This window comes from Archocentrus centrarchus, chromosome 8 (assembly GCF_007364275.1).
Source record: "Archocentrus centrarchus isolate MPI-CPG fArcCen1 chromosome 8, fArcCen1, whole genome shotgun sequence".
Classification (NCBI taxonomy): domain Eukaryota; kingdom Metazoa; phylum Chordata; class Actinopteri; order Cichliformes; family Cichlidae; genus Archocentrus; species Archocentrus centrarchus.
This window is the reverse complement of record NC_044353.1, coordinates 15,402,112-15,427,929: the sequence shown is the minus strand read 5'-3', so window position 1 is coordinate 15,427,929 and position 25,818 is coordinate 15,402,112. Positions and strand designations below refer to the sequence as shown.

At 39.1% G+C, this 25,818-nt stretch overlaps 3 protein-coding genes across 4 annotated transcripts in view; 1 reads left to right on the top strand and 2 right to left on the bottom strand.

Annotated features, from left to right (window-relative positions):
- The window catches only part of LOC115783986 (serine/threonine-protein kinase pim-1-like), a 1,015,907-nt gene that overhangs the window by 427,110 nt on the left and 562,979 nt on the right, over positions 1-25,818 (bottom strand). The gene's annotated exons all lie outside the window — the stretch shown is intronic.
- The window catches only part of LOC115783988 (immunoglobulin mu heavy chain-like), a 295,581-nt gene that overhangs the window by 261,123 nt on the left and 8,640 nt on the right, over positions 1-25,818 (bottom strand). The gene's annotated exons all lie outside the window — the stretch shown is intronic.
- Positions 8,238-12,493, top strand: LOC115783995 (uncharacterized). Of its 2 annotated transcripts, XM_030735033.1 has the most exons (3): positions 8,238-8,306; positions 8,418-8,581; positions 10,474-12,493. In XM_030735033.1, the coding sequence occupies exon 3, from the start codon at positions 10,562-10,564 to the stop codon at positions 11,186-11,188; it is 627 nt and encodes a 208-aa protein (XP_030590893.1). In that variant the 5' UTR covers positions 8,238-8,306; positions 8,418-8,581; positions 10,474-10,561; the 3' UTR covers positions 11,189-12,493. The 2 variants fall into 2 exon arrangements, with proteins under 2 accessions (XP_030590893.1, XP_030590894.1); XM_030735034.1 differs by lacking the exon at positions 8,238-8,306 and having other exon boundaries at positions 8,315-8,581.

Here is a 25,818-nt window from a genome sequence, read left to right as displayed (position 1 = left end):
ATCTTCAGTTTTCAGACTGTTCATCTGCAGATACACCTGCTGTTTGTCATTGTCTCTGGAGATGGTAAACCGGCCTTGAACTGACTGAGAGTAGAGTTTATCACTACCACTTGGTTTACTTAATAAAGAAATCCACTCCAGTCCTTTTCCAGGAGCCTGTCTGACCCAGGCCATCTGGTAGTCGCTGAATGTGAATCCAGAGGCTGTGCAGGTCAGTCTGTGGGACTCTCCGGGCCTTTTAACCACTGGTTCAGATTCTGTCAGAGTCTGACCATCAACACCTGTTAATGCAAACATGAAAACATTTGAGAAATGTCAGTAACACAAAAATAAACTTTATAAAGATAAAGCCAGATCACTTAGAGACTTCACCTGCCCAGCAGAGAGTTAAAAGCAGCAGTCCTGTCCTGCAGTCCATCATGTTTCACTGTGTGTCCACTGTTACAAGCAGTCAGATAAGTAGAGATGAGATGAAAAAGTTTTACATTGACTCCTCCCCTGAGAAAAAAAAAGGAGTGTTCGTGTGTAGAGTTATTCATGATGTGGGGAAATTAATCAGTTTACATATTACATTTTTTTTTTTCTCTTCAGCTCTCAGCAGAGATGGTCGCACTTTTCTTCTCTCCCCAGCCCTTCCTTTTCCCCTGCTTTGCTCCTTTAGAGTCTCTCTTTTCGCAACTTCGGAACTGGAATTTATAATTATGGATCTGGTCAGCTGGTCTCTCAACGCCATTATTTTGATCAAATTTTCACCATGAGGAGATTTGGAGAAGGAGAACCCTGTGCTCTCTTATTAATTGACATTCCAGCTGGCTACGTTATGGATTCCTGAGTGGTGTGGAAGATGACGTGCCTGGCCGTATTGCCAATGGAGGACACACACATTTGGCTTATTGACACTGGGATAGCTCCGAATTGGACCTGGAGATACCTGGCTTGTCGTTGCAATTCAGGAAGTCTAGGCAGCTGTCTGGCCTTGGTAAGGCTGCTTATGACAAGAATGCAGGAAGGTGCAGACTCAACTCAGACTCAGTATATCTGGAGCTGATTCGGAGGGGTAAGATCTTGGAGGTGTATGTATCTGTTTCTGCACGGCGAAGGAACAAACCAAGAAGATTCGGATGAATTGGATTTTTTTGCCACAGAGAGGTGCCAGAGAGACTGAAGGCTGTCAACAAATTAATCAGTGCAGTCTGTACCCAAAACAAGTCGTAGAATCAGGAATTCGGCTCCCTGGACTTGGACTGCCGCTTATCAAATTGTCTTCGGGATGTTTTGTAAACAGATGCTCTACACCCCCGCTGTCCTGTCTTCTTCTGACCTGTGTTGGACTGATCTCCCTGACCTGGTGATGAACTATACATCTTATCAGAACTGTTAGCTGAGGAGGGAGTTTGAGTCAGCCCCACAGTAGCCCAACCCCACCCCAGCCTCCGCTGGCTCCCCTTTCCATCCCTCCCCACCCTAGTGCTCCCATGCTATATGTATGCTTCTGCTCTATCGCAGAGGTTTTTGTAACCTTATACTGTGTATGTGTGTATGTATACAAAGTATGAGATGATTTTTTTCCTCACTCATCCCTATATGTTTTCACTATTGTTTCTGTCTTTTTAATGGCAGTACCTCCAGAAGGGGGGCAGCATGGCTACAATTCACCTATCTCCCCAGTTTTATTAAAAAAACAGAATGTGATCTTTAATTTTTGAATAATTCATTCTGCTTTTGAAATGTGTTACTGGATGAGCCTTATTAGAGCAGGAACTGAAACAATCTTTCAGCATGTTTGTCCCACTGGAGATGTTAATTGGAAAAATCCCAGTTGCCACTTGAATTCTCAAAATTTTCCAATTCAGCCTTCATTTCTATCTACAAAACAGCTGCCAAATTTCAACCACTGGATACATTTTTTGTAGTTTTATATCATTCTGTCCATAAAATTTATAATTTACAAACTTATTCAGAGCTTTAAGTAAAACAAAATAATTGCAATGACACATTTGTTACATGTTTCTCCAATGAAAAATGCAGCTGCAGAGTGCTGTGCAGATTGAGGGATTACCACTTTACCCCCATTGATAGCAGCAAGGTTCAGATGTTTAACATAATCCCATGCAATTCAATGAATTTCATGAAGACTGTTCTATCCTCTGTTCAACTCTCACATGCTGGCTCACATAAGCATAATTTTTAAGCCACTGATTTACTTTACTTTACTTTACTTTTGATTTTAGTGCAGTACCGTGGCATGGTGGTTAGCACTGCTGCATCACAGCTAGAATGACATCTGGAAAGTCTGGGTTCGATTCCACCTTGGGTCGGATCTCTTGCTCTGTAGAGTTTGCATGTTCTCCTATGTCTGCATGGGTTTCCTCCCATAGTACAGAGGTTAATTGGTCACTCTAAAGTGCCTGTGAGTATGAATGGTTGTCTGTCTCTCTGTGTTGGCCCTGCAACAGACTGGTGACCTGTACAGGGTGTACCCTGTGTCAGCTGGGATAGGCCCTGCAACCCTGAATAGGATAATAAGATGTACTGACTTCCAATTTTAGGCGAACACCTAGAGACACCAGCAGCCTCTTCAGAATCACAAACCAATCTCACAAGCAAGCAGTTTTGTAAAGTTGGTTAGTGTTTTGTGTTCAGCCCCCTCCTAGCTTCGCCCATGGTAAATGGACTGCAAATTTTATAGTGTTTCTTTACTCTTATCTAGCACTCAAAGCACTTTTTACAGTGCAAGCTGCAACCATAGCATCATTTCTACTGCTACACCATACACCGTTTGCAAATTTCAGCCATCTTGAGCGAGACAGCAATCATGACAATGTCCATCTTCAGTTTTTAAATGGCTAATGGCCTTTATCAAATAAGTAATCATAAAGGAGTTTATGTGGGAATGAGTTCCCTGAAATGTTATCTGCTGCATGATAATCATGTGGATAGGTCTTCACAAAAAAAAAAATAAATAAAATAAAGGAAAACTTTTTAATCATTAGTCTGATAATTTGAGTAGCAGATGGGGTTGTTAATTAGTTTCAGCTGCTTTGGTTTTAAAGAAATTAACAACAGGTGCACTAGAGGGCCAATAATGAGACAACCCTCGAAACAGGAATGGTTTCACAGGTGGAGGCCACTGACATTTTTATCCCCCACATCTTTTCTGACTCTACTTACTCTAGGAGAGCTGGACAGGGGCAAACTCAAATAAATGTTGCCAGATATCAGAACACTTTTTTTTTTTTTTTGGGGGGGGGTGTGACAGAGAGGGTAATTCTTATTTTTAAATATTGATGGAGAAAAAAAATTGGACTCCAGCAGAAAGGGCACATTCCTCATTCAGGGCAAAAGGGCAGCACTAGGGGTCTATCTGTGCAAGTGCCTGTGTGTATGAAAACTGCTGGAGCCTGTACAACAAATCAAACTAACAACAGTTACTGTGAATTGTCAGTCCTGACCTGAACTCACAAATGACATCATAGTAACTTAGTTAGCAACTTAGTCAGAATCCACTTCCATCCTTTTCCAAGACCTTGTCTGCTCCAGTGTAGCTGTTCACTGGATGTGAACTGAGAGTCTGTAAAATCAGTTTGAGAATTCAGGTTCCTGTTTGTGTTAAATACCTCACAAAGAAGAAAATCACCACATGTACTTATTAAAAACAATTAAGCAATTAAATTTTTTTTTTCACTCAGTTACTCAAAGTGACTGTGAATTATTTTCACCTTTCTTGTCTTTCCAGAATAAATCATTTTAGAGTATCTATTTAGTAGTAATACTTCATACTGAAGGCAACAGGTGGTGCAGTGGTTAACACTGTTATTTCACAGCTAGAAGCTCTGGGTTTGAATCCACCTTGGCCCGGGTCTTTCTGTGTGGAGTTTGCATGTTCTCTCCCCATGTTTGCGTGGGTTTTCTCTGGATACTCTGGTTTCCTCCCACAGTCCAAAGACATGTGGTCACTGGGGTTAGGTTAACTGGTGATTCTAAATTGCCCATAGGCGTGAATGGATGTCTGTCTCTCTGTGTTAGCCCTGTGAAAGACTGGTGACTTGTACAAGGCACACCCTGCCTCTCACCCATGACAGCTCGGATAGGCTCCTGCGCCCCAATGCTGAATGGATAAGTGGAAGAGAATGGATGGATGGACTTCATACAGAAAAATAAGAGTATTGAATAATTTCTCATCTGCTTACAGTAAAATTATACAGTATATGGAGAGATTCTTTTTCCTGTTTTTTAAGAAAAAACTTCAAATTCATTGAAGTCCCATGGCTACTCAAAGTTTTTGTACATCTGTTCAATATGATGTCTGTCACTGTGTGATCGAGCACAGAAGAAAACAGCAGAATCTTCTGCTGTCAGGCTCTTGATCTCGAGGTACTGTCTGCTGCTGGAGTCTTCTTCAGTTATGACAAAACCACTTTGAAAAGAGCTGCCATAGATAGCAGAGTTTGAGCCTGTGCTCATCCTCCCAATCCACTCCAGAGCTCTCCCCGGCCTCTGTCGTATCCAGTGAATATTATAGCTTGTCAGGCTATAACCAGATATAATGCATGACATCTTCACTCTCTCTCCAGGTCTCTTCACCTCAGAGTGAGACTGATCCAGTTTGATCTCACTCCAAACTCCTTCAAGTAAAAACAAAATAAATTAAAAATTAATAAAGAATTTTAGAGTTGTTTTTATTTTTTTTTATAAGAATAAATCATTTTCTTACCCTGGAAACAAACAATGAACAACAAACTCCAGGAAACCCCATACTCCATATTTTCCAGCAGTTTGTAATCTGAGTGTTTGTATGTTTGATAAAGTGTCCAAGAAGTTCTCTAACAAATTAAATGAGACTCGTTGATGATCTGTTTATAAGGGAGGTAAACTTTGCATAGACCTCCCTCTACAGGAGCCTTTTGGTATTCAAAAACCAAGTTTCAAGTATTTGGGGAAGCAAATAACAGCATGTGTCTTGTGCTATGTCTAATGCTACTATGTCTAATAAGCAGTCCTGTCCTGCAGTCCATCATAACAAACTGTGAGTCCACTGTTCACTGTAATCCTCTCTGAACTCAGACACTCAGAGGAAGGAGACCAATGATCTAAACTTTAAAGGCTTTTTTAACCCTTTGGCTGTCAGCTGATGTCTATACAATAAAAATAAAAAATCATTTGTGTGTGTTTTAAGTCAGAAACTTATTTTAGCATTTTCTCATCACTGTCACTATATTTACAAATCAATAAACTCTCTTTCAGGGAGGGCAGACATGTGCTCCCAGCAGTGTTTATTCTCTGGCTCCTGTTGAACATGGTGAATGTTTTAACTTGTGATAACTAACTAACTAGATGTGGTGTAGAAAAACATCATGTGGTATCTCACTTGTCTTTGTAATGTTACAGAATGTAACAAACTTATGATTTTTCTTTTTTTTATACCTGCAGTTTTTCTTTTTTTTTTCATTGCTTTCAAAATAATTGCTAAGATTTGTAAACAGAGTATTAGAATTAATGATAATTAGGGACCATGAATCCAATGAGGTTTGACAGTGAGGTCATTACAACTGTGCATGTGGAAATGCTGTGATAATTTGCTGATTGTTTAGAAATACTCTTTACATAGTGACATACTTATCAGGATTCTATACTATACATGATAATGGAGCTTTATGTTTTATTGATTGTTTAACAAATATTTTTTCTGCTTTAATAATGTGTTGAAAATTGTGTTTCTGTTGTCTTTTAATGGAATAAAGGAGCAGCCCACAGATGGAGGTAGTATGAGTTTGGATGAAGCTTCATTAAAATCTTTAACATATCTGGATTGTTTCAAACTTCATGATGCAGCCAAAAGGGATGCTGTATAACCCAAATCTTCAGAGTGACACTGGGCAGGAGATAATGCATTAATATTTGTTAATTTTGTTTTGGTTTCCTTAATGGATTCTGCAAGAGGATTTTATTTATTTATTCTTTTTTTTTTTTTCCATGAACATTTAAAGATAAAATTGCCACCTTTCAAAACACAAACTTAATACTCTTCACTTAATTTTACCCTCACAAACTTTTCATTCAGCTTCATTTTAATAAAATTTGAACGTCAGATTAGAAAATGGAGAGATTAATTTCTTGTTTTAAATTCTAAGTATTGTTTTATGTGAGGAGAAAACAGCAAGATATGATTCACATTATTATTATTATTATATCTCAGCCTAGAATATGTATTTTGCCACAATTTGCTCACTGGGTGTTTAGTTTATTGTGTCACATTTTTACTACTCAAAGCAACAACACGCAGTTTCACTGTGGAGTGGAGGAAACCTGTTGGAGCCTGTACAGCAACACACAACTCACTCAGCATCAGTCTGTGAGTTTTAAGTCCTGTCATGAACTGACATGCACTGTGCATAATACTGAAATAATAACTGTCAGTAATGGATGTGTTTATGGTAAAATTACATACGGAAAAAACAAAGTTCCTTTGCATGTGCACAAAAACATAAACTAAGATTTACACTGATTTGTGTGCAATTTTTGAGAAATCACAAATGTGCGCTCCAGTCCACACACAAATACAAAGCAATTTTGCCACATTTTAAACCATTCATAGTGATCATATTCACACAATTTTTAAAGTTCAGCTTTTCATTTTGGCTTTAAAACACTTCCTGTTCCTACAAACATCTAAAAATATTTGTGATATTATTTTCACTCGCTTACATTGCCTGATACCCACAGATCACATCAGATGCCCACGTGGGTGTTGAGACAAATCTCACACTGCCTGCTTCACACAGAGCTGCAAATGTAAGCTGGGTTCAAGTGCCACTGAGAAACTGGGACATCTGGGCTTCCTCTGTATTCCTGTGTCATTTCAAATAAAGCAGGCCTTTATTTTCTAAATAAAGAGAACAGCCAACAGTCCTTTTCTAGAAAACTAAGATTTGCCATTTACAGACACTACACAGTAATGTATAAATATTAATATATGGTTTGAATAAGCTGCTCTTACTTCTGCTGGAAAAAGTCAGTCAGTGCTCAGCTGCAGATGGGGAAACACCATGGCTGAACATCCCTGTGGATCCCTGTCTTCTGAATCTTCTGTCCTTCTATAATCTAGTTCTATTAGAAACAAACAAACAAACAAAAAAACAGACAAAAAAAGCTGCTGAAGAAAAACATCACTTTTTCTGAGTAAACCTGCTAGGTTCATCTAATGCATTAAATAAATTAACAACTAAATTCATTGCTATGAGTAATTGCTATTTTCCCATCCATTTTGAGTACAATTGTGCAAAAAAGTCCAAAAGTTATTGAAGCTGCACGGGCAGTTTCGGGTTTTTGTACCGCTGTTCTTCTGTCTCTCGTCACTTTGCTTTGTGGAGCACAGAAGTAAACAGCAGAATCTTCTGCTGTCAGGCTGCTGATCTCGAGGTACTGTCTGCTGCTGGAGTCTTCTTCAGTCCTGATGAAACAACTTTGAAAAAAGCTGCCATACTCAGCAGAGTTTTCTCCTGTGTCCATCCAACCAATCCACTCCAGAGCTCTCCCCGGCCTCTGTCATATCCAGTGCAAATAGTATTCTGTCGGGTTATAACCAGATATTATGCAAGACATTTTCATTTGTGGGCTATTTTTGTATGGTTTTATACTCTGCTATTAATGACTTTAAATCAAGAAGTTTTCAGTAATGATTATAAGCATAATCTGGTTTATTGAAATGTTTGATTATTGAATTAAGACACTACTGATTTGAATGGACTACTGATTATTGACCTAATTTGGTTTTGATTATGCTGTTTGATTTATTTTGTCTTATTTTGATTATATTGACTGAGAACTGTTGATTTAAGTATTATGCTTTATGACTGTCATTTATACTGCTTTTGCTTTCTTTCATTTAAAAGTACATCCTATGTATGTCTGATTGATTACTGTCAAAGAAATGCTGAGTAAGCATCATGTGAAGGCTCGTGTGAGTGAAAGATACCCAGAAGAGCTGGATAAAGATAACAGATCAAGCAATCCTGTCCATAAAGCTGAGGCCACTTTGGCATCATATTCCATAAAGTGTTATAAAAAGGCTAAGACTCTAAATCAAGGCAAGTAAAGATATTTAAAATATATAATTATTCTTAGGAAACATTTAGGCTCAAACTGGGAAGCATTTGGTGCTAAAAGATACAATAAATAACAGCTCAGGGGATATGACGTGATTAAAGAGGGGAGTGTTTAGATGACACCTTGAGCGATAAATGGCGGCGCTCAAAAGCCCGTGAGCTTTTTCGCTGCCTGCTTCTATCATCTGTGACCTGCTTACGGTGAGTTTTGCATTTTCCTCTTTGTCTTTTTTGCAATGCTTTTGCTGGACACTGTTCAATAAATCAACTGGTAACGGCTCTGCTCTATTTTTGTGGATTTGCTCTCAACAGTTGGCTCTAATTGGAAATAAAAGACCTGGAAAGATAGCTTTTTGGCCAAAGAAGAGAGGGTTACTCCCATCAAATTTTTGACTCAACATTTGGTGCTGCGAGGACGGGAGAACCGGGTGCGTCTCCACTTTGTACTCCAGAGTAAACGACAGATGCAAACTGAGGTGAGCACAGTTTTTCTGCAATAAATAAGTGTTTTTTTTTCAGCCTGGGTCAAGGTAATCACCGTTCCACTTGACAAAAAAAAGAACTTGCTCATTATAAAAAGTTTCATAATAAAATATCAAAATATAGGTATTAATAAAATAGGAAAGAGAATTTTATTGTTACTATTATCTTATAATTAATTAAAAAGCAGAGTCTTTGTCGTGTTATATGTGCTTTACATGCAAGTCTGTCCTCTGTGTTGCATGCACTTTATGTCTACTAACTATGGTGCAAAAAGGAATAAAATAAAATCATCAGACATAAAGGAGTAAAATAAATGACTAAATTTAAAGAGTAAATTAAAAGAGAGAGTTTAATTTACTGATATACTGAGTTGATAGTGACATCTGGGCCAAGGGTAAATAATTGTAAATAGTTGTGGTTACTTTGTGGGTGAAGTTGCTCGTTTTGATATACTTCCCTGGTCAGTCGCTTGTCTGTAAAATACACAGAAGCATTGGTGGATTTGCAGAGGATAGGAGGCTGCCAAAGTAAATAAGTGTAAATAGTTGTAATTATGTATAGGTGAAGTAGTTTTTTGTTGTATATATTGATTTTTGTGTGTTAGTAAATTTTGTGTCAGTTATTGCAGAACATATTCCAAGTAAAGATGCAATGGGATAAAAGTTGAGTGGAGGAATTTAAGGAGAAATAAGTTAAAGGTGACAAGATTTCAGTAGAGTACTGACTGAGAGGAAAAAAAAGAAGAGAGGAGAAAAACTGTTGAGCTGCAGCTGTGCGGGGAAAGCTGGGAGCATTAAAGGGCTGCGGCCTGGCTGTAGATAACTCCAAGGTCAGAGTGAAGACTCAGAGCAGAGAAATACATAGTCTGGAACAGACAAACAACTGGCAACAAAAAAGACCTAAATATTGTAAATTTAAGGACAAAGATCAGTTGGAAAGAGGTTGAAAAAAATATACATGGTTAAACTTTGTAATAGTAACTTAACATACGGCAGAATAAAACAGAAAGATTTAGAAGGAAAAAAAAGAGACTGTTAGTCAGCGGCTTATTGCTCGGAGGCTGTAAGGAATCAGGCAGACCTCCTGTATGTAGTAGAGGCAATAAAATACCAAATAGAGAAAAATTAAAAGTAGAGTTAAACAATAAATAATAGTAATATTATTAGAAAAGTAATTATTCATAAGAATAAGTAGGAAAATATGCTATAAGCCTCCCATGAAATACAGGAGGACACAGAGACAGCCAGAGTAGTGAACTGTAAGAGAAGACTAAACTGCTCTAAATATGCAGTGATAGTGTCAGGAAACCAACAATAGTTATAAATATAGTAACAACAGTAACAAAAACGTAACATAATATCAGTAACTGTTATGTTACAATGCAAAACACTCCAACAGGTAAGCAACCCTTAGCCTATTATAGTACAAAGTTGGATAATGTTGAAGCTGGCCTTCCACCTTGTTATCAGGGGTTGGCAGCTGCTGCATTTGCCTTTCACAAAGCTGCATCCATAACTATGGGGCATCCTGTCACATTATATACATCACACTGGCTGCATGCTCTACTTTTCAGACCCAGATTTGTAATTGCCCAAGTTAGATGAACAGGGTATGAAGTAATTTTATCTGCCTCAGAACTCACCATACAAAGATGTAATAGTGTTAATCCTGCTTCTAGGACGATAATTCCAGATGAAAGAATTCCTCATAATTGTCTGCAGTAGACAGATTTATGAGTGAAAGAGAAGATTTATATAACGAGCCCTTTGCAGCAGATTTGACATTATTTGTGGACGGCTCCTGTTTTAGAGATGAAAAGGGGAGCCACGCAGGGTGTGACATTGTTCAACTCAATCCTGTAGATTAAAGTTTTACTACTTTACAGGTACGGAAGCTTGATCAGCTGTGCCCGTAGCCCCGTTGACCCACCACCATCACATTCTCAGGCAATGAGATAATTCTTCCCAATCAGCATGACCTTTGATCAGTCTGAGGAGCCCAGCTGGCCGGCCCCACCTAGTACACCTTGTGCTGGTGTGCCAGAAGCAGTGATGACACCCTGGGGAGACATAAGAGATCCTGTGGTGCAAGAATTCTTCATTTATATGTCGTTTGAAACCTTTCGAGCTGAAATACAGAAGCTGCCAGCAGCGTGGGCCCACAAATTGTGGCGGAAGCGAAAGTTCCTGAAGTCCCCTGGCAATTATGGCCATAAAAAAGCAGCACCATCTGAGCTACACCGAGAAAGAGAGCAGAATGTTGAGCGCCTCATTCGCCATAACTTCATGTGGCAGATGGGTTACCTGAAAGCCAGATATGAAATGGAAGAGATTAAGATGCAGAATGCACAGTCCTGCAAGAGCAATGCTGCTTTGGAACGTGAGCTGACTCGTCTGAAGGGTCAGGCGAGAGAGCTTGAGAAGAGATGGGATTTCTTGAATAAGATGTTAGCTGTTGCTAGAGCTATTATCAAGGAACAAGCCAGTGTTAACCAAAGGCTCACTGCTGAGAGGGATAAGCTGAAGGCGATCAACGACCAACTCAAGACCAACCTGAAAAAAGAAGAAAAAGGAGAAATCGCCACTGGGGCTCATATGTAATCATGAAATTATGATTGAACAGAAAGGAGGAAAAATAAAAAAAGCCAAAATCTTGTTCTGAATCATGTCTTTATATGATTTATCTTTCAATAGATGTGCTGCAGTTTAGTCTTTGGTTTGTAATAATAATCAATTAGTTTTCCTAGTCTTAGCTTAGGTTTGTCTTGCATGCATATTATACACTTTTATATACATTATGTGTTACACTTTTATACTGTGCTGTGCTTGCACCCCCCCCCCCTTCCTTGCACAGCAACTGCTTGTATTTCATTTATATTATTTGAAGTACTCTTTAGAGCTTGCTAAAATATATAGACATGACATAATAGCTCACCCATTTAATTTAGTTTTGCACAATTTTTTAAGTGATTTCTTTTGAATGTTTTTGATGGATGTGGTACCCAACAAAGGGTACCATAGGAAGTAAATGTGGGATTTTTTTTGGTATGTTTTTCTATACTAGTTTTTATGTTTTTACACAACTTTTGATATGTTTTTATATACTGTTTTTGATGGGATTTATACTGCCTTTAATAACTTTAAATCAAGAAGTTTTCAGTAATAATCATTATAAGAATACTGTGGATTATTGAAATGTTTGATTATTCAGTTAAAACACTACTGATTTTGTTGTATGTCTGTCTGATTGATTTATACTTATTCCGGATAAGTTTATGTTATCATTTAATTGCATTTATAAAAAGAAATTCTGTTTTTGTTGTGACTCATTCTGGGGATGGTTGTGCAGGTGCAGGTCATAAATCAAAAAGATTTGAAAGTTTTCAAAGGCCATCTGGGTTTGGGAAAATTTTCCATAATGTCATTTTTTTTACAGATGAGGTAATGAAGCTGTCAAAGAAATGCTGAGTAAGCATCACGTGAAGGCTCGTGTGAGTGGAAAGATACCAAGAAGAGCTGGATAAAGATAATAGGTCAAGCAATCCTGTCCATAAAGCTGAGGCCACTTTGGCATCATATTCCATAAAGTGTTATAAAAAGGCTAAGATTCTAAATCAAAGCAAGTAAAGATATTTAAAATGTGTAATTATTCTTTATTCATTTGGGCTAAAACTGGGAAGCAATTAGTACTAAAAGATACAATAAATAACAGATATGATAAAGATTTAAAGGTGCTTAGAAGACCCTTTGAGTGATAAATAGCAACTCTCAGAAGCCCAGAGAGCTTTTTCGCTGCCTCCTTCTATCACCTGTGAACCTGTGACCTGCATCAACCCCTGGGGGAGCTTCGCTGTTTCCTCTTTATCTTTTTTCCATGCTTTTGCTGGATACTTTGTTCAATAAATAAACTGGTAACAACTCTGCTCTGTTTTTGTGGATTTGTCCTCAAAAGTTGGCTCTAATTGGAAATAAAGGACCTTGAAAGATAGCTTATCAGCCTAAGAACGGAGGGCTACTCCCATCAAATTTCTGACCTAACACACTCTCTAAACTAAAAAAAATAGTTCTGTTGTCAGCCCCTTTTCCTCACCACTGTTTGTTTTGTGTAACTGTTCATACTGTTCATTTACAATGCAAAAAGAAAAAAAAGGGGGGGGGGGGGGCATACAAATGTTTCAACCTCAAATCTGTGAATCCTTAATAATAATAATATTAATAATAATTTGCATACCACTTTTCGAAACAAATAGTTACAAAGTGCTTCACAGTTTGAATAAAAGCCACACAAAGTATACATGTTATGAGCATACTGTACAGACACATCATCAACCATTTGGTCAGGCATTCATTCCAAAATACACACTTCTGCACAGGCAAATAGCTGCAAACTATGTCCCAAATTAAAGAGGCAAAGAATACAGGGAAGCTAACTAATAAAAATTGTTTTCAGCAGTCCTTCAAAACAAATCTAAGAGCTAACACGCTGAAGAAGGCTGTTCCAATAGGTGTGATATGTGAACACTGGCTAGTTTTTGTTAGCAGTGTTGGATATTTTCATCACTCTGATATTAGTATTTTACTGTCATTATTCTATATCATTTATTAGTACCTATATTAATCACACACTGGATTAATGGTTGCATTTTATATTGTTTGTCACCTACATTGTCTCTCACACACTGGAACACTGCATGCTTTAAGTGAGTGGAAAAGACTGAGGCCTGCTCGGCTCAGGGCCTCATTTTTTTCCCCTTATTAAAACCACACTCATTCATGTTTAGAGTCTCACTTTTATCCAGTGTGCACTTTTAACACTATATCACCAGTTTAACAGAGGTCAAGTTGCTGAGAACTGTGTGCCTCGAATTTGGGGTTTGATGTCCCACCTGCGTTAATTTAATAATATGGGGAAGTAAATTTGTATACTAAGGCCCCGTTTACACGACACCGTTTCAAAATGAAAACGGCGTCGTTTTGATGCATTTCAGCCTTCCGCTTACACAACAACGGAGTGAAAACGACGTGTTTTGGAAACGGGGTCCAGAGTGGAGCATTTCAGAAACGCACCGGCTTGCATTCTCGTGTAAACGCTTGAAACCGGGGTGATTTGAAAACGGGTGGCTCGCACATGCGCACTATGGTTGCGACGGCCACAGTGCTTCTTGTGCTTTTCTTGTGTTTTTTACCATTTTGTAATTCAAGGTTGTGTGCACCAGCGATCCAACCTCATCGTCAGTCCATACAAAACCTCTCACATTGGCCGTTTTGTAAGTAATGATCAATTTGCCGCGCTTCCTACTGTGTCCCTCCATGCATGCCCATCTTGCGTAAACAAGCTTTGCAAAGAGAAAACCAACGCTAACTTGTGGCCTTGCATGGGAACTACATCGTTTTCATCGTTTCACGTGTCATCGTGTAAACGCAAATCATTTCTGAAATGCTATCGTGTAAACAGAAGGCTGAAATGCATCAAAACGACACCGTTTCCAGTGGAAATGGCATCGTGTAAACGGGGCCTAAGATAATACCGCCCTAAAGTGTTTTTAGTAATGAGGAGTCAAGGACAGCTGTGCAGGGGAGTATTTCTGTGGGAGGTAGGTTCACACGGGAAAGTGTGTTTCATATTAACCCCTGGTAGAGCGGGGAGTGGAAATGGTGGAGCTCAAAGGTGACTGGTTTAAGGGTATAAAATAAGGTGCTTGGTCTGGGCTTCTCACTTCTTTCATCCATTTTACTCACTTTTTCACTCACTTCTTTTTTCCACTCTTTTAATTTCACTTCTCACTTCTTACTTTTCAACTTCACTCACTTACGGTCCTGTCCTCTCCTTCTACTCTTTCTGTTCCTGCATCTTTCTCTGTCTGTGTGTGTGTGTGTGTGTGTGTGTGTGTGTGTGTGTGTGTGTGTGTGTGTGTGTGTGTGTGTGTGTGTGTGTGTGTGTGTGTGTGTGTGTGTGTGTATCTTAGTTTTAACTATGTTACTCTCTGTGTTTTGGTCTTTGTCTGTGTTTTGTGTAACTACGATGTCTAATAAACAGCCTGCACTGGAACCTGTTCATCCCAGTGATTTTTTTGGAAGCTTTGAATTTAATTGGGTTTGAATTTTCAGCCAAAAGGAACATGGAGACCCTTAAAAATTTTACCAACAGCATCTGTTGGGGATTCTTTTTTTTTATTATTTCAATGTTGATATTCACAGCTATTATTCTGCACACTGCGTGTCTAAATTGGTATGAGGGATTTGAGGCCCGCTGTATCTGCCCTCATTTCTATTCGGGCCCCTAAATTTATCTTCCACTGTATTCACTCTTATTAAGACATAATCTTTAATTCATTCCAGATTCATGCCTGAGAGCCTCAGTTTATTTACTACCCACCTGGGTTCATGTTCAGGGCATTGCTCTCAGCTGTAGCCCACTTTCAGATTTCTTCTTGGTAGTGGGCATAAATCTGCCCACTGTTGGGGTTCATGTTTAGAGCATCGCTCTCAGCTGTTGTGAACTTTCTGATTTGTTTTTGGTGCTGGGAATGAATCTGTCCAAGCAGCAGGCCCTTAGGCCCTATTTTTAAGATTAGGCTTAAAACTTTCCTTTTTGATCAAGCTTATAGTTAGGGCTGGATCAGGTGACCCTGAACCATCTCTTAGTTATGCTGCTATAGGCCTAATCTGCTTGGGGGGTCTTTTGTCCTGTCTCCCTCCCTTCAGCCCCAACTGGTCATGGTAGATGGCTGCCCTTCCCTGAGCCTGGTTCTGCTGGAGATTTCTTCCGGTCTTTACCTACAATACAAAGCTTTGGGGTGACTGTTTGTTGTGACTTAAGGACAACGACAATGACCACAAACACAGTGTCTGTGCAGTAAAATACACCTGAATAGAAAAACACATAATGGAACCGTATTAGTCATGCATTGCTGTCCCCAGAGCCGGGTCCTCAACATTATTGAAGCAGTGTGGGATCATCTTGAAAGAGGACAGAATAAAAGGCAGGCCAATCCATGGCTGACAGTGTTCCAGTGTGTGTGCCAAGATCACTTTAAAAAGGAGCTGCCATAGCTACATGTAGCAGAGTTTGAGCCTATGTTCATCCTACCAGTCCACTCCAGAGCTCTCCCCTGTCTCTGCCTTATCCTAATAATAGCTTGTCAGGTCATAACCAGATATTATACATGACATCTTCAATCTCTCTCCAGGTCTCTTCACCTCAGAGGGAGACTGCTCCAGTTTGATCTCACTCCAGACTCCTAAATTAAACCCATCTCTCCCACAATTTAGAACATTTTATAATAAAAGCACTTTGAGTGCTAAAAACATTTAAGAAATCCCTGCCAGTCCATTTATTTTTAAAACCACTGAGCCAGCATCTTCCACGTCAAAGAATAACCAGATATGTGAAAAAGCTGATAATCTCCTCACAGGATCCAACAAGTCTGAACTAATGTGAGTGCTTCTATTTTCTCCCTGACACACACAGACGTTGCTGCCTTCTGAATTTAATAAATAAATCTGGTGTAATTTTGTTCTGTTATAGTTCAGGTTGGGAGACAAACTGTAATCTAAGAGAATTGGAAGAAACAGCAGCTTTCCACCAGAATGAGGAATTTATCTTCTCATGTGAAGATAATGATCCACTGCCATGTCTGAAACTACTAGTAAGATGTAAAATAGTATTTCAGTGTATGTCATACTTTATTGGGTGTGAAAGAGCTCTCTAAATTGATGGCATTAATTATATAGGGGAGTCTAATAAAAACTGTAGGATTTTGTACAGCTGCTTAACAATCTCCAGTCACTGTGACTCTCGAACACAATATTAAACAGCAGAATCTTCAGTCTTCAGGCTGTTTATCTGCAGATGCAGATGCGCTCTGCTGTCATCCCTGGAGACAGTAAACCTGCCTTGAACTGACTGTGAGTAGTATTTGGTACTCCCAAATGTATGAATAGCAGTCCACTCCAGTCCTTTTCCAGGAGCCTGTCTGACCCAGGCCATCCAGTAGTCGCTGAATGTGAATCCAGAGGTTGAACAGCTCAGTCTGTGGGATTCTCCAGGTTGTTTAACTGCTGGTTCAGATTCTGTCAGAGTCTGACCATCAACACCTGTCAAGATAGAGAGAGAATCAATGACATGCAGAACTTAGAAACACAGACCCAAATATTTTAGAAGAATATTAAAGAAACTCTTCACCTGCCAAGCAGACAGTTAAAAGCAGCAGTCCCGCCCTGTAGTTCATCATGTTGGGATGAATCCACTATTCTCTGTCATCATCTCTGAAGTCAGATATGAAGAGGCAGAAGTTCAGTGGTTTTGCATTGACTCCTCCTCATGGAAGTATATAACTAGACTGGGATTAACATTCAGATTTATAATCAAATAATTAAAAAATGTGTTAAACCTAAAGGAACAAGTCTGTTTTGAATTTGATATTGATGTAAAAAATGCAGAGAGTAAAACTAAAAAGTTATAAGGAAAACAAATACTCAAGTAAAGTATAGATATCTGAAAATTCTACTTAAGTACAATAAAAAAGTATTTGTACTTTGTTTACTTGCCACCTCAGAAGCAGTGTTTAGATCTGGTTAAAAGTCTCACCCCGGGACACAAATTCATGAAGATAACCGTGTGAATGATGAAAAAATGATAAGCATGCTCCTGGTCTCACTCCTCACCTGATGTGCCAACATTAGACTTTAAATCCCTACATTTTTTGACTGAAGATTCTTAAATCTAAGGAATCTATTAAAAAAAACAAAAAAAAACCCAGACTGAGACAACACCGCTGTACTTTACCAGAAACAGGCCAGAGCAGACACTTCCTGCCCAGGAGACTGAGCTCGTTCGGGGTGCCGGGGGCAGTCCGAAAACACAACTCTGTGGGGGCATCAGCTGTTTTTATTTTATTTATTTAATTTTTTTAGGAAGTAGGCCAGCTCTGTCCTGAGCGGCGCCCTGGACACTGTGGCGATGGTTACAGAGTGGAGGATGATACCAAGGCCCACCCCATGTGTGATACTGTGACAGCTTTGAAGAGCTCCATCAGTGATAGGCTGCTGCACCCTTTCACAGGCCTTTTCTCCCTGCAACAGTCTGACTTAGAATTCAACCATTATGACCCCCCCTGTCTTTACTAGTACCATGCAAAATATGTCATTTAATGTATTTATTAGTGCAATAAACGGGTGTTATATAATGATCTACTTTGTAAAATAATCTTTGTCCTCCATTATTGTTTATACTGTTTTGTTTTATCATTCTACTTTCTGTTTTATCATTATTATTATGGTATGTTAGTTATTGTTTATGCTCTTTGGTGCTGTTATACTGAATTTCCCCATCGTGGGACTAATAAAGGGATTTCTTTTTTGAATTTGTGTTCTCAATCAGCTCAACTGTTCTCATCTGCATTTGTGTCCACATTTCCACCAGCACAGATCATGACAAATGAATGCTAAATGCAATTCAATGTCTCAAAATGTGCTCACAACCTTTAAATTAACAGTGTTTAACATCACTTCCACAACTGAAGCACCACTTATGTAATATGACTGATTAAGTGAAACGTTTTTTCCAGCTCTCATATACTGAGCTTTGGCACTGAATTCTCTATAGAGAAAAAAGATAATAGACATTGTTAAAATTTATGAATTTTACCTCTTTTCAGCGTGCTGAAACACTATCAGTGTCTCTAGTGTTCAAACTGAATGCACATTCATTCAGGTTGCAATATTATAACACACTCTTTGCAAAACTGTCAACACAACTCACAGCTTTACATGTAGCAATCATTTCTGTGCTGTGTTTGCTTCTAAATACTCGTCTATCCATGAAATACTCATCCAGGCTGACAAATCTTTATTGGAAACTGCTTTGTCTTAAACACAGAATAAATGAAAGCCAACAATGTGTTTTTTTTTAAATATACTGTTAGTTAAAATGATGTCTTGCATGTAATTTAACAAGAAAAGTAAACCTTTGTAAAAAAAAAAAAAAAAAAAAAAATGTTTGTGCATGCAAGACTTGTGCCATGTTTTGACAAAGTACCATAAATTATCAGGAACTGTACTTAAGTAATTACAAATAAGAAGTAATCATATTAGGACAGCTGCTATAAGACTCTGTATGTTACCAATGGTAGTGATGACTAAGGGAAGAAGTTTTTGTATGAGTCTCCTATTACTTCCTCTTACTGTGTGTCACATCGGGCACAGTAATAAACTGCTGTGTCCTCAGTCCTCAGACTGCTCATCTGTAGGTAGACTTTACTGCTGGAGTCGTCTCTGGAGATGGTGAATCTACCCTGGACTGACTGGGAGTAATAGATAGGAGTGCTAGCTGTGCTGATATAAGCAATCCACTCCAGCCCTTTTCCAGGAGCCTGTCTGACCCAAACCATCCTGTAGCCGCTGAATGTGAATCCAGAGAGGAATCCATAGTTTGTGCAGGTCAGTGTGTGAGACTCTCCGGGCCTTTTAACCACCGGTTCAGATTCTCTCAGACTCTGAGCATCAACACCTAGCGAGACATTAAAAAAACAAAAGATCAAAAACATCAAATAAATTATTCTCCAAAAATAAACATATCAAATCAAGATCAGAATAGCCTCACCTGCCCAGCAAACAGCTAAAAGCAGCAGTCCTAACTTGTAATCCATCTTTCAATATCACACCCAAAGTTGGCTGTTATCTGTTATTAAGTAGCAGTGGAAGACATCCCTGCTTTGCATGGACTCCTCCTCACAGGAAGGAGACAGCTGTTTTTTTCAAGACTCAAACTTGAACAATCTTACCAACATGCATTTTAGCTTAAAAGTAATGTATATGGACTGTAAGGATAAAGTGATGGCAGAGGAGGTAAAGTGTCCAAGTAACTCATGACATTATGATGCGTTATATAGTCTAACTGCTGTTGGGATGAATGACATCTTGCTGTTATATCATTTTACAGTTTATTCTGATTACATTAATCTAGTGGAGATGTCCAGGTTCTTTAAATAAATCAATCAATAAATAATATCAAATACACTTAATGCTTACTGTAGGCCCAAGTGAGTACAGCAGTTACAGATGATAAAACAACTTCAGTCACAAAGTAAGATCAGTTAGTCTTCACCTCCTCAGCTGAGCATTAGAAGCAGCAGTCCTGCCCTGCAGTCCATCATGTTACACTGTGTGCCCTCTGTTTTCAGCAGTCAGATAATTAGAGGTGAGACTGAAAAACTTTACCTTGACTCCTCCTCTGAGAAAGAAAAGTAATGCACATGTATACTAGAAATATTCATTGTATGGAAAAATGAATCTGTCATGTTCATGGGTAAGGGTCAGTGTAGAGAGACAGTAATAAATGTGAGCATGAGTGATAGCAGCATCTCATCCCAGTCCCTTCAGACCTGCCTGTCTGACTAAGACCATTCAGAGGGGGTACAGTTCAATTTGTGGCATTCTCCACCTAAATTATTATTCAATTAATAATAAATAAATACATTATTATTATTATTTAGTATTTCTATTATATTTAGCAGTGTGAATCAACCAAAATTTCTCACAGGATGCAGCAGCCAGCAGCAGGATCACAGCTACAGAGAACATGATTGTTACTGAAGCTGAGCTGATGTGAGCTCTTCTGTCCTCTCACTGATGCAGTCACACACCTGCCAATTATGAGAAACTACTTTATGCTGATCTGAATAGAGGGACTGTGCATTTGCACAGAATCAAATATGAAGGTTCAATGACTGTGACAGATGGACATATGTTCATTTTCTCTATTTCTTTTAGCTTTTTGTTCTTTATTTGATATTATTCCTTCAGTTTTCAGACTGTTTTCAGACTCATACAACTGCTGGTTTTTGTTGTCCCCAGAGATGGTAAAACAGTCTTGACTGTCTGAGACCAGCATTTTATGCCACCACTAGTATTGTCAACCCGGGCAACTCATTCTATTCCAGGAGCCTGTCTGACCCGGGCTGTATGGTAGCTGCTAAATGCAATTCCAGAGGCTGTACAGGTCAATTTGTGGGACCCTCCAGGCTCTTTGATTGCTGATTGATCATGTTTTTGCTTCACTTTTTCAGTTTTTAAAGGTGTCACAAGAAATTCTTTACCTGCTGTGAGTCTGTAAATCAATGAAAATTAGTACGCTCAACATCACTGAAGTCACCTGCCCAGAAAATGAAAGAAAGAAAAGAAACTGTCCTGATATCCATCATGGAAAACTGTGAGTTAGTCCCTGTTATTCACCCCTGAGTCACAAGAGAAGATTTAAGACATTCAAGTTTTCCACTGACTCTTCACAGAATCGATATATTTATTGGGGATTTTTATTATTGATATCTGGACAATGATTTCAAACATGTTATTTTTAAACAGAAATTAGCTGTTGATGCTGTTATGTGGGGATATTCTTCTTTTCTTTTTAGTTTTGTTTTTTATTGATCTCTCAGAGTAAATTTTCAATAGAAAATACATTCTGGAGGATTTTGTACAGCTGTTCAGCTGGCTCAGGTCACTGTGGCTCTCGAGCACAATAATAAACAGCAGAATCTTCACTCTGCAGACTGTTCATCTGCAGAAACACCTGCTGTTTGCTGTTGTCTCTGGAGATGGTAAATCTGCCTCGGACTGACTGAGAATAATAGATGTTAGCACTGTTATAATGGCTTGCAATCCACTCCAGTCCTTTTCCAGGAGCCTGTCTGACCCAGGCTATATAGTAGCTGCTGAATGTGAATCCAGAGGCTGTGCAGGTCAGTGTGTGGGATTCTCCAGGCCTTTTAATCACAGGTTCAGACTCAGTCAGAGTCTGACCATCAACACCTGTCAGATCAAAAAGAAAGTAGTTTTAACACAAGCTCTAACTTTATGAAGACAAATAAAAACAATAATAAGGCTTCACCTGCCCAGCAGAGAGCTAAAAGCAGCAGTCCTGTGCTACAGTCCATCATATCAAACTGTGTCTCCACTGACCTTCATTCTCTCTGCAGCCTGATAAGTCGAGTGAAAGACATCTCAGTTTTGCATTGGCTCCTCCTCACTGTGTGGACTGAATTGAGTGTGGACATTGTGTTTGCATCTCATATGTTGGAAATTACACTGTGTAAATATCTTCCTCAGTTCTGTCAGCTACAAGAAAAATGTAAAGAATAATAATAAAGGAGCATCAATCATGCACTGAGAGAAAAGTACTGCTTGTCTTACAAAACGTTAAGCTGTTCATTTAAGAGCTGTTATCATGTTGACAGAAAACATAGAAACACACTGGTTTCTCTCATTATGACTGACATTAGATTTTACCAGCATCTCTGTATCTGTGCCTGTTCTTCTATTTATTATTATTATTTAAGAGGCAATGATTTCAGGAACCAGATCACTGCATGGTTCATAAGTGGGTTGTAATATAACATATTTAATTGCTCTAGAATTTCCCAGATTTTTAAGATTAATGAGAAAAATCTGATAAACATTCAAAACACGTAAAAATATACATCAGTCAGAAGTGAGCATCACTGACTCATTGTCTCATATCAGACTTCTTATGCAAAGTAAGAAAAGCGGCTCCTGCTTCAGGTTGATGTTGTAATAATGTTTTCTTCACATGCACGCGCCTAAATATGTTTCTATTGCAGGTATAAATCTGGGTGAAAACTGAGAGTCATGGATTAAATTAAATGAAGCATCAGAGCAAAGGATTTGCACGGAGAATTTTTTTTGTAATCAAGTTCTTAGAGTTGCACAATGAATCATTGCAGAATTAGCTATTCCTGTTGGTGAGAAACAGTGTTTCTATTTGCATTAAAGCCTGATACAGCTGCTCTCTGCTGTTGTCTTTGGAAATTCCTCTATATGCAAATAATTCCTCTTTTAGTATTAAGAGAGAAATTATTTGCACGCAGTAGATCTCCTTCTACAGGGAGAACTAGAGTGCATAGCTGAGAAAATATGAAGAGAGATTGAGACTTGAAAGTCCCATCAAGGGTGTTGGAAGCACTACAAGTAAATAGAAATGGGGAACAAAGCATCTGTTTGCAATACTTGTAGCTCAGAGATAACAAAAGCAGGTTCAAGGATGGAATCATAGTGGAGGCCATTTCAAAAAGAATTTTTAAAGTTTTTAAAGGAAATATTATTCATATTAGTAAAAGATCCCACAAAAACTTCATTAGATTCTTTAAACACACCAAACAAAACACTGAATATCAGAAACATGTAGTGAGAATGAGAACGGGACAGGATGGCAGTGGAGCAGTGGGTCACCTCACAACCAGAGGGTCGCTGGTTTGAGTCCCTGGGTGAGTGCATGCTGTCATTGTGTCCTTGTGCAACCCACGTTGCCTAAGTGTGAATTTGGTGTTTGGTGGTGGTCGGAGGGGCTGTAGGCGCAAATTGGCAGCAACGCTTCTGTCAGACTGCCTCAGAGCAGCTGTGGCTACATTAGTAGCTTACCACCACCAAGTATGATTGAGGTGTGCATGAATAGTGCATGAAATTGTAAAGCATCTTTGAGTGTCTAGAAAAGGGCTACATAAGACTAATGCATTATTATTATTTTAGAATAGGATTTTGTATAGCTGCTCAAACTCATTCAGTTTGAGCAGCTCTCAAGCACAATAATAAACAGCAGAATCTTCAGTCTTCAGGCTGTTCATCTGCAGATACACCTGCTGTCTGCTGTTGTCTCTGGAGATGGTAAAGCGGCCTTGGACTGACTGAGAGTAGTATTTGCTGCTACCACTAGCAGTAACTTCAGCAACCCATTCCAGTCCTTTTCCAGGAGCCTGTCTGACCCAGTGCATGTTGTAGCTGAGAGTGTGAATCCATAGGCTGCACAGGTCACTCTGAGAGATTCTCCTGGCCTTTTGACTGCTGAGTCAAATTCTACCAGAGTCTGACCATCAACACCTGTTAAAATGAACAAGAAAGCTGTCAGCTGGCGTTTGTTGGTAAATCAACAAAAGAATGCATTGCTCAGAGTGAATCAGTAAAAATCAGTGAAACTCCCCACCTCCCCAGAATATTAAAGTAAGCAGCAGTCTGGTCTTTATGTCCATCATATTACATTGAGTTTACTCCTGTCATTTAGCATATAGTCACCAGAGTAGGTTTTAAACATACGAGTTATCCTCCTCACAGGAAGGATAAAGTGACCATCATTTTCTTTTTTTTTTAAATGATCCCTTGTGTTGGGGATTTTTAAAATCACTTTAATATTGATATTTACTAGGGCTGCAACGATTCATCGATTAACTCGATTAAATCGATTCTAAAAATTTATCGACACAAATTTACTGTGTCGATGCTTCGTTTAAACTCTGCAGCCCTCAGCTGTCTCGGTGTAAGCGGCGCTCCTCACTAGCATTAGCAGCATTAGTGCTGACGTTTTTTTGTGGGTTTATTGGGGGCTGGCAAACCAACATAGAACTGCATTACCGCCACCTACTGTACTGGAGTGTGAATCACTCACGTATACACAAGCACACATTCTAAAAAGCTCTCCGTCGCTGCGATGGATTTCATTTAACACAGTGGATCATCACTAGAGTTGCCACCTGTCTCGTAAAATACAGAACCCCGTATGTTACGGGACTCCGTGGAATACGGCTCCGTAACATGCCGTGTTCCGTACTTTACGGGACGGGTGGCAACTGTCGCTGACATGCATTTCCACGCCTCCACTGCTCTCTGTGTGTCTGTGTGTGTTGTGCTCGCTGAGAATTTCAGCTGCTATTTTTGTCTTTACTTCAGCTGTAGCTACCAGAACTGGTTTGCCAGCGAGCGCGGGCCATTAGCACTAGCGATGGTTCGGTACCGGAAGGCCCGCCCCCCAGGACCGAGGGGCTCCTTCAAAATATTTTTTATACTTTAATCCCTTATTAGTGACTAAATATAGACCTGCAGTAGAAACGTATTTTCGAGAGTGCTTGTGAATACAAAGCATTACACCATTACTCACACATGCGCCATGGCTCCCGCAGCCACTAGTTTTTCAAAATACTCATAGCAGGCAGCGGTTTTAACTGCGCAAGCGCAAAGAGGCGAAGCTGTGACGGTGAGCTCAAGTAGTGAAAAAGGAAACGTTTTTCCAGCGTCCAAAACAGCAGCTTTTTCTTTTAGTAACCACCATTAAATCTGTGAAACAGCTGGAGGTCCTTCATCAAGCACCTGATCAGCAAGTGTTAAGGTGAAGAAAAGAGAACTTTGTAGCTGCTCCATCCACCGCTGTTTGTTCACATGAAACTGCAGTACGGAAGTTAAAATATGCAGATAAACTGTTAATAAAAAAAAGTATTTCTTATCCGATTACTCGATTAATCGCTGGAATAATCGATAGAATACTCGATTACTAAAATAATCGTTTTATGCAGCCCTAATATTTACTGTCACTTTTTATATCATGCATTTAAAAGTATATTAGTCACACACACACTGGATTAGTCAACACTGAATGTGTTAAGGTTACTGGAATAAAGGTAAGGCCTGTAATGTTTATTACTCATATATGCTTGAGGCCTTGTTGGGCTGCAGGAACATCTCTGGTTCACATGACTTTTGTAACCTCATGTTGTATTTTAGGAACTCTTCTGACAGGTAGGCTCCAAAAGTGGAGTTCTACAGACCCACCAGTCTTTTTAACATAGATTAGCAGGGGATACATTCTAGTTAAGTGGGAAATGTCAAAGAGGTGTTTTCATAGCAGAAGTTTTAATTGAAAGAAGATTAATCATTGTGACATCTGCTAGAACTGTCATAAATTAAAAGGTACCATGGTGCCGTACGTTTCTTTAGTCCATGTGGGACAAGAGTTGGCAGAGCCTTAAAAGGTAATTGGTTGGGGTTCAAGTTTCAGGGGTTGAGACTTTATGTAAATTAGGAGGGGGTCAAAGGCAAGTTACCATCTTTAAGATACAACTTTTTTGCTCTTCCCTTCCCTTTCCTGTCCTCTCCTTCTTCTTTTCCTGGTTCTGCATCTTTCTCTGTCTCTTTGCTTCTCTCTTCTCCTCTCTCTTCCTCTCTGTGTGTGTGTATCTTAGTCTTAACTATGTTACTGTCTGTGTTTTGGTTTTTGTCTGTTTTGTGTAACCAGATGTCTAATAAACAGTCTGCACTGAAACTGCTCATCCCAGCAATTTTTTATTTTTTTTGGAAACTTTGGTTTTAATTGAGTTTGAATTTTCAGCCAAAAGGACCATGGAGACCCTAAAATTAAGACCCAAAACTTGTTTTAAATTAGTCTGCAGATT

Coding starts and splice junctions, on each gene's coding strand:
- LOC115783995 (XM_030735033.1), top strand. CDS start 10,562: ATGACCTTTGATCAGTCTGAGGAGCCCAGCTGGCCGGCCCCACCTAGT.